This window comes from Humulus lupulus, chromosome 1 (assembly GCF_963169125.1).
Source record: "Humulus lupulus chromosome 1, drHumLupu1.1, whole genome shotgun sequence".
Lineage (NCBI taxonomy): Eukaryota > Viridiplantae > Streptophyta > Magnoliopsida > Rosales > Cannabaceae > Humulus > Humulus lupulus.
Window position 1 is genome coordinate 159,266,186 of NC_084793.1, and position 9,576 is coordinate 159,275,761.

A 9,576-nucleotide genomic window follows, 5' to 3' on the forward strand; every position below is an offset into this window, starting at 1 on the left:
TCGACCGCCACGGCTGTAACGACCCGAATTTGCTAATAGGGCTTAGGGCCTTGATTAGTGTGCCAGGAGGGCAATAAATGATTTAATAAGTTAATATGTGGATTTATGTGAATATGTGATAATGATGCATGTTTAGTTGAGTTAAATGTGCATGTGGGCCCCGTCTAGAAATTGGGGGTATAAATGTGATAAATGTTATATATATGTGATATGCCTGTGCAGCACGATCCGAGACAGTCCTGGGGAGCGGTTAGCCAGAAAGTCACAACGGGGTTGAGAATCCGACTCGAGGCAAGCCGAGTGGTAACTTGGGCATTAGTTATTATACGGGGTTAACGGGTTAAGGAAATAAATATTTGGAGATATATTCGAGGATAGAATGTCTAGGAGGGAACATTGGGGAAATTTACCATTTTGCACTCGGGGACGTTTTGGTACCCCAAGCCTTGAGGTAACCACATAGATTAAGTTAGATAAAACAAAATAGAGGAATTGTTGGGAAACTTGGAGAAACCGACCTTAGACTCTACCATATTCTCTCTTTACTCTCCAAGCTGCACTAAGGGGAAAACTCTTGAGGAAAAGCCAGGGAAATTCAGAGTTACAAGTTGGGAAAAATTGGAGAATTGTAGCTTGGAATCTAGGGGATTGGCTCAGAAGTATTATCCAGCAAAGGTAAGTTTTTATCATGTTGAATTGTATCAATTTATTAGTTGGTTTAAGGTTGAATATCTGAGTTTGCATGTTGGCTGAGGTTGTAGTTTGTTCTTGTTGGTTTGGCTAAATTTGGAGCTAGTCTCTGTTGGGCTTCGGCTCACAGATGCTCTATGGTGCAGGTAAGGGTAAGGAGAAAGCCAACCAACCATGAGTGTAGCAGGCGTGAAGCGGCGTGTACATGTTTGGCCAGCCTGGCTGCCACAGCCGGTGGATTTTGGGAGATGTTTGTAAATAAACCTAGATTTTGTCGTTTAGTTGACTTAGTTCAGTTTATATGTTGTAAATGTTTCTAAACTGTATTTTGGGATCCCAGGTGTTAAACTTTTATGATTTTCAATGAAATAGAATTGCTTCTAGAGTTTTTCCTCTGTTTACGGCTTAATTACACTATTTGACCTAAAACCTCGATTAGCGAGTTAAATGAACGTTTTAAACTCACTTAGTAACGGCTCTAAAGAAGTAGGGCGTTACAACTTGGTATCAGAGCGAGCCAAGGTTATTGGTTATGGAGATTGACCGAACATGTACACCCGCTATCAGTGACAAGCTCGACTTAGGGTTGGTTGGTATGATTGGCTAATATGTTTGAATATGTGTTTGAATGCCCTGTTTGCCTGCTTATCTTATACAGAGCATGATGAATGAGTTAACATATGCATGATGCTAGGGCATGGCCCGTTGTGTGTTATATGCTAATGAGTTATTGCTTGTGGATGGCTAATGTGTTTGGGAGGTGGTTTTTGGATGTTGTTATCATGCCTGATGAGCGGCATCGTTGGTTGCAGGCATATTTGTTGAGATGCCTCGACAATCAGCTAGACTCCACCTGCCCCACAGAATTGGCAAGAGATGTTTGCCAAGATGGAAGCAAGACTGCAGCGAATAGAGGAAAAGTTGCGGCAATTGAGGCAGCAGACCCTACCTCAGGTTACTGGGCTGCCAGTGCTAGTGCAGCCTGCTATGGAGAATAAGTGGGAACCTTTGTATGAGAGGTCCAGGAAGCAACATCCTCCCACCTTCGAGGGTGGATCAGACCCACTGGGGGCAGAGCAGTGGATGAATATGATTTCCTCAATTCTGGATTTTATGAGAGTTCAGGGGAATGAGAGGGTAGCTTGTGCTAGCTACATGTTTAGAGAGGATACCTGCATCTGGTGGGACGTGGTGGTTCAGAGAAGGGATGTATCAGTCATGACCTGGGAGGAGTTCAGAAACTTGTTTAAAGAGAAGTATTACAGTGTGGTAGTTCGAGCTGCGAAGGTTGATGAGTTTATCAACCTGACTCATAATCGATCGACAGTGACAGAGTATGCTATAAAGTTTGACAGATTGGCGAAGTTTGCGCCAGATTTAGTGCCGCCTGATGCGGCAAGAAGGGACAGGTTTGTGCGGGGGTTGAATGTTATGATTGCCCGCGATGTGAATATTACTTTGGATCCAGAGACTACTACTTATGGTCAGGTTATGGATAAGGCCCTTACAGCTGAGAGGGCCGAAGATCAGATTTGGAAGGAAAGCGCTGTTAGGCGCGATGCTAGGAGGACAGTGCCTCCTTTTGTTGGGTCCAGTCGTGGTGGTGGCTTTAGTGAGCAGAAGAGGAAGGCCCCAGATTCCTTTATTCCTCCCAGTTCAGATAGAAGGGCACGGGGTGCTTCCACTGGCCGTCAGGGTGGCAGTGACAACTGGAGGAGTTTTCCAGTGTGTCCGCGGTGCAGGCAACGACACCAGGGTGAGTGCAGGATCAGGGCCTGCTTTGTTTGTGGGAGTGCCAGTCATCTGAAGAGGGATTGTCCTCAAGTTAAGAAGGAGGAGCAGAAGCAGAGTGACAGTCTTACTCCTGCCAGGGTATTCACTTTGACACAGACTGAGGCGGAGGCTAGCCCCTCAGTTGTGACAAGTCAGATCTCTAGTGCCGGTTCTTTGTTTACTGCATTGTTTGATTCAGGGGCTACTCATTCGTTTGTTTCTGCTAGAGTGATAGATCAGCTTTGTAGACCTAGTGGTGTGTATGCTAAGGGATTTCAGACTTTGTTGCCAACAGGAGAATCGATAGTCTCTAGGAAGTGGATTAGAGCATTGCCAGTAGAGGTAGATGGTAGGGAACTGTCTATTGATTTGATTAAGTTAGAAATGGATGATTTCGACATGATTCTAGGAATGGACTGGTTATCAAAGTATGGGGCAACGATTGACTGCAAGCGCAGAATGGTGACCTTTGAACCAGAAGGGGAGGTACCCTTTGTGTTTGTGGGGACAGTTAGTGGACCGCGAGTACCAATGATTTCAGCATTGAAGGCTAGGAACCTGATGCAGGAAGGTTGCATAGGATTCCTAGCGAGCGTTGTGGATACCTCTAGGGTGGTGTCGGTTGGACCGGGTGAGACTAGATTGGTGTGTGAGTTTCCGGATTTGTTCCCAGCAGATTTGCCAGGGCTGCCGCCGCAGCGAGAGATTGACTTTGTTATAGAGCTGGTACCAGGAGCGGAGCCAGTATCTAGGACACCTTATAGAATGGCACCGGCGGAGTTAAAGGAGTTGAAGATTCAATTGCAGGAGTTACTTGATTTGGGATTCATCAGACCGAGTTTCTCGCCATGGGGTGCTCCGGTGTTGTTCGTTAAGAAGAAGGATGGATCCCTTAGGATGTGTATTGATTATAGGGAGCTAAACAAGTTAACCATTAAGAACAAGTATCCACTGCCTAGGATCGACGATTTATTTGATCAGCTACAGGGAAGAATAGTGTTTTCTAAGATAGATCTTCGATCAGGTTACCATCAGTTAAGGATTAACGAGGAGGACATACCAAAGACTGCTTTCCGAACGAGATATGGGCATTATGAATTCCTGGTTATGTCCTTTGGATTAACCAATGCCCCAGCAGCCTTCATGGATATGATGAATAGGGTTTTCAAGGATTATCTGGACAAGTTTGTGATTGTATTCATCGACGACATCCTAGTGTACTCTCAGTCAGAGACAGATCACGAGCAGCATCTACGGTTGGTTCTACAACGGTTGAGAGAGCATAAGTTATATGCTAAGTTCAGTAAGTGTGAGTTCTGGTTGCCACAAGTTACATTTCTGGGCCATATTGTCAGTAAAGAGGGGATTCTGGTTGACCCAAGTAAGATTGAGGCGGTCAGAGATTGGCCTAGACCGAGTAATGTCCCTGAAGTGAGAAGCTTTCTGGGTTTAGCAGGGTATTATCGGCGGTTTGTTGAGGGGTTCTCTAGAATAGCTACGCCATTGACAGAACTGACAAAGAAGAAGACAAGGTTTATCTGGACGGACAGATGTGAGAACAGTTTTAAGGAGTTGAAGCGGCGACTGATCACTGCGCCAGTGTTAAGCTTGCCGATAGAGAATGAAAAGTTTGTGGTTTACTGTGATGCATCCAGACAAGGTTTGGGGTGCATGTTGATGCAAGCTGGTAAGGTGATAGCCTATGCATTGAGACAGTTAAAGGGGTATGAGCAGAGATATCCTACACATGATCTGGAATTGGCAGCGGTGGTGTTTGCACTTAAGATTTGGAGACATTATCTTTATGGTGAAAAGTGCGAGATATACACCGACCATAAGAGCCTAAAGTATTTCTTTACTCAGAAGGACCTGAATATGCGCCAGAGGCGGTGGCTGGAGTTGGTTAAGGATTATGATTGCGATATCCTTTACCATCCTAGGAAGGCTAATGTAGTGGCTGATGCATTGAGTCGAAAAGGCCCAGGACAGTTGTTCAGTTTGAGGCAGATATCTGACAAGTTAGCTGAGGAGATGACCAGAGCAGGTATAGAGTTAGTGGTTGGTCAGTTGGCCAACATCACTCTTCAGTCTACACTCCTTGAGAGGATCAAGGAAGCGCAGGGGAAATATTCCCAGTTGAGAGGTCATAGGGAGAGTGCCTTAGTTGGAGCGACTAAGGACTTTTCCATTTCAGAGATGGGGTTACTAAAGTATAAGGGTCGGATTTGCATTCCGATGGATTCTGATATCCGGCGAGAGATCTTAGATGAATCGCATACCACTCCCTATTCTTTGCACCCGGGTACGACGAAGATGTACCAGGACTTGAGAGCTCTGTATTGGTGGTCGGGCATGAAGAGGGATGTGGTGGATTATGTGGCCAAGTGCTTAACTTGCCAGCAGGTTAAGGCTGAGCATCAGAGGCCAGCGGGGTTGCTGCAGCCTCTGGGGATCCCAGAATGGAAGTGGGAAGATATTACTATGGACTTCGTGGTTGGTTTACCGAGGACTGTGGGACAGCATGACTCGGTGTGGGTGATTGTGGATAGGTATACCAAGTCCGCCCACTTTTTTCCTGTTAAGACAACTTATACTATGGACCAGTATGCTGAGTTGTATGTGAAGGAGATTGTTCGACTTCATGGGGCTCCAAGGTCGATAGTATCCGACAGAGAGAGACCCCCACCTTCACTTCCAAGTTTTGGGAGAGTCTGCAGAAGGCTATGGGCACGCAGTTACGGTTTAGTACCGCTTATCATCCTCAGACGGATGGGCAGTCTGAGAGGATGATTCAGATATTGGAGGATATGCTACGAGCATGTGTGCTTGATTTTGGGGGATCGTGGAGTAAGTATCTCCCTTTGATCGAGTTCTCGTACAACAACAGTTATCAGGCGACATTGGAGTGGCTCCGTACGAGATGCTTTATGGAAAGAAGTGTAGATCACCTATTCATTGGGATGAGACAGGTGAGAGGAGATATCTGGGTCCAGAGATGGTTCAGAGGACCAATTAGGAATGTCAAAATGATCCGGTTGAACGGGGCGGGTCGGAGCTCCGATCCGACAGGAAGATTCTGATCCGGATTAAGCGGGTCGAAATGCGGGGCGGGTCGCTGCCCCGATCTGATCCGGTAGTAATTATTACGGGGCGGGTCGTGACCCGCCCCGGTAGCTTTTTTTAAAAAAAAAAACGTTTATTGACTTGGGTTTGGTTCTCTCATCTTCTTCAGTAACGTAAACAAACAAAAGCACATACCCTTCACTTCTTCATCTTCTTCAGTTCAGAAATCAACCTCTGACTCGCAAGTTCTCTCTCTCACCTGGGTTCTCTCTCTTTTTCTTGTGGTTTCTCTCCCATCTTCTCTCTCGTGGGCTCTCTCTCTCTCCTAGGTTTTCTTATTTGGGGATTTATCAATTTCATAGCCATGGATTGATAACCCAGGTACAAGAAAGGAGACCATAATGAGGTCTGTATTTTTTTTTTCTATGTAGTTTATTTTAAGGTTCTGATTTGGTTTTCTTTACCGAGGTGTGAAAATGGCTTGGTGGTCTGTATTTTTTCAGGGTCTGACTCTGGATTTGTGTTTCATGATCTCTACCTTCATGGGTATTTCAGTGCTTCCATTAAGTTGTCTGCTGGAGTTGTTGTTGCCGTGAGTAATCTTTTCTCTTATTACCTGATTTTAATCTCTAATAATTAAGTTTTGAACTAGGAATTATCATGGTATATATGTATGATCTTATGATCATGAACAGTTGTAAGAAGAAAATAGAAGCTAGTCATATGAACAGTTGCATTGGGAGACATGTAAAAGTTGTAAGAACAAGCATGAAAAATTACTCTACGAACTCTCAAGTAATCACTATTGCAGGCATAAAGTGCAAAGACGAAAGATAGCATATTTGTGTCCAATCTTCAACACAATCTCTTCCAATCTTCAACACAATCTCTTCCAATCTTCCACACAACTTCTCATAGTACCTCAAAGGATTTACTATAATTTTTACTGTCCTTATTGACAGTATCACTGATATCTGAAAGCACATGTGCGAACCACAACTTTTAGATAACTAGCCCAAAAGACAAACTTGCTTCTTAAATTATACTACCATAGACTAACATCTCCAAGCTCATCACTCTTTGACAATTTCTTCATAACAGAAAGTTAAAAGTTTGATACTTCTCTAGTATTTAAAATCAACATAAAGATGGGAAGCCTATCTTGGTAAAGAAAACTTAATCTTGTTCCTCTTTTTTTCATAAACTATCTCCATCCTTGTTAACAAAGAATGCAGTTGCTTGACAACAAAACATTAAACCTTATCACATGATCCACATCCTATCTATATGAGCCCCTTAAATATATATACTATTGGCTAATAAAAAAGTCATGTAAATAGTGGGGAGGGTCTTCTAAGGACTTGAAAAATCTATTTGAGAATTCTGGGTTATAATTATGCTTGGATGATTTCGTATAATAATTAAGGACTTGAAAAATCTATATGCATGGAATTATAATTCTGGGTCATGTAAATGGGCATTGGGTTGAATGCATGGAATTACTGATTTATAATTGTGTATATATATGTGTTTATTATTGTGTATTATGGAAGTTTAATTTTCTTTGTTAATATTTTATAAAAGTTAGAAGAGTTTGAATATCTTACATATTCATCCATAGTGAAGTAGGTTCTGAGATTTTTGTGTGCTGCGGTGATAACGGAAGGTTGAGAACTTGTGTGTCTTAGTGAAGTAGGTTCTGAGAAATTTGTGTGTTGTGGTGACATAAGGTTGAAAACTTGTGTGTTGTTTGATTGTTTTAATTGATATTGAGATATGGTTAGGTCAATAAAATAGGGGAAATGTTGCTCGATGTTTTATAGATCTAGTTATCATTTTTTAAAAGTTTTTAATGCATCATTATTTTGATATATTTTATAATGTGGATGCAATGTAGGTTAAATCAAACTATAAGTATGTCAACCCAAGATGTTACCGAGTCTAATTGTGTGGATGATGTTGATTTTGTTCCTTCAACAAATATACAAGAAGTGCAATCTCTTGATAATAGAAGTGATGTGAATGAGAGTAGAGGTATAAAACGAAAGAAAACATCTCCTGCATGGGATCATTTTACATTGCAAAAGATTGATGGTAAACTAAAAGCAGTTTGCAATCACTGTGGGAGGAAATTAGTGGGAGAGAGTAGTAAGGGGACTAAACACTTACTTCTTCACATGGAAAGATGTCCAGTAAGACAGAAACAACTTGCCAAGAATCCTACCGCAAGCCCCTCAGTTACCTTCAATCTTGATCCTGAACTAGGAAGAAAAAAGTTGGCTGAAATGATCATTCTACATGAGTACCCTTTGTCGATGGTAGAGCATAGTGGTTTTATAGACTATTCGAATACTATTTCACCTATGTTTCAAATGGTGTCAAGGAATACAATTAGGTCTGACATTTTGAAAATATACAAGATTGAGAAAGAAAAATTTCGAGAAGTTTTGGAGAAAAATAAAAGTAGAATAGCCTTAACCACTGATATGTGGACGGCCAATCATCAAAAGAGGGGATATATGGCTGTGATAGCTCACTTTATTGATGACTCTTGGAAGTTGCGTAGTCAAATTATAAGCTTTAGATATGTGCCATGCCCACATGATGCTCCAACACTTACAGAAACTCTAAGTTCTTGCATGTCTGAATGGAATATTGAACACAAGATTAGTACAGTGACTGTAGATAATTGTACTACGAACGATGCAATGATTCCACTTTTGAAGGAACAATTTGATTCTAAGTGTTTCCTTTTAAATGGAAAGCTACTTCATATGCGTTGTTGTGCACATATTTTGAATCTAATTGTTAGGGATGGCTTGTCTGTTATTGGCGACAGCATTGACAAGATTCGAGATAGTGTTGCTTATTGGTCAAGCACACCAAAGAGGTATGAAAAATTTGAGGACACTGCTCGTCTTCTCGGAGTGACATGTACTAAGAAACTGTCACTTGATTGTGTGACAAGGTGGAATTCAACGTACTTGATGCTCAAAACAGCTTTATTGTACAAGAAAGTGTTTGAACGATCAAAGCTACGTGATCCAAAGTATAAATGTCTACCATCAGATGATGATTGGATTAGAGCTCAGAAATTATGTGACAAGTTGGAAGTATTTTATGAGGTGACGTTGTTATTTTCTGGAACTAAGTATCCTACTGCTAATCTTTTTTTCCCAATGATATGTAAAATTAAGTTGAAAATTGAAGCATGGATGACATCAGTGAGTTGTTTATTAAGAATATGGCAACTCAAATGATGTCTAAGTTTCAAAAGTATTGGGAAGAGATTCATGGACTTATGACTGTTGCAGTTGTTTTGGATCCAAGGTACAAATTTATGTTGATCGAATATTTTTTTCCTAAGCTTTATGGAAATGATCTATATGAGATTGAGATTGAGAAGGCCCGCAAGCTTTGTTATGATCTATTAGATGAGTATAAGTCTAAATGTCCTGATTTAAGCGAAAGAAGTCAGCAATTGGATAATACATCAGCATCTTTTTCAACAAAGGATGATCTATCGAACTATGATACATATGTTATAGTTGCATCTGGTGCAGAGAATGTGAAGTCAGAGTTAGATGCCTATTTGGATGAGAAGGTGTTACCTAGGACTGATGAATTCTTTGATATATGCAATTATTGGAAGGTAACAGGATTTAAATATCCCATGTTGAACAAGATTGCCAAAGCACATATTTGCTGTGCCTATTGGTACTGTTGCTTCAGAGTCTGCATTTAGCACTGGTGGTAGACATGTGGGTTCACATCGATCGAGACTTCATCCAACTACATTGGAGGCATTGGTCTGTACTCAAAGTTGGTTGGTGAAAGACAAACAAGGTATTTATACTTATTTTTTGTTTTATATATATAACAATTTGGTCTGTATTCAAAGTTGGTTGGTGAAAGACAAACAAGGTATTTATACTTATATTTTGTTTTAAAATTTTGATAGTTAATGTTTGATATTTTTTTTCTGCAGGAGCGACTAAACTAGTCACCATTAATGATGAAGATAATGACATAGATCCAACTATGTTTTAG

The 9,576-nt window shown here is 41.3% G+C and overlaps 1 protein-coding gene across 1 annotated transcript; it reads left to right on the plus strand.

Moving 5' to 3' along the window:
* Positions 1–7,442: 7,442 nt before the first annotated feature.
* Positions 7,443–9,576, plus strand: LOC133823838 (zinc finger BED domain-containing protein RICESLEEPER 2-like). The gene is made up of 4 exons (XM_062256686.1): positions 7,443–8,632; positions 8,737–9,178; positions 9,259–9,352; positions 9,515–9,576. The coding sequence occupies exons 1-4, from the start codon at positions 7,443–7,445 to the stop codon at positions 9,574–9,576; spliced, it is 1,788 nt and encodes a 595-aa protein (XP_062112670.1).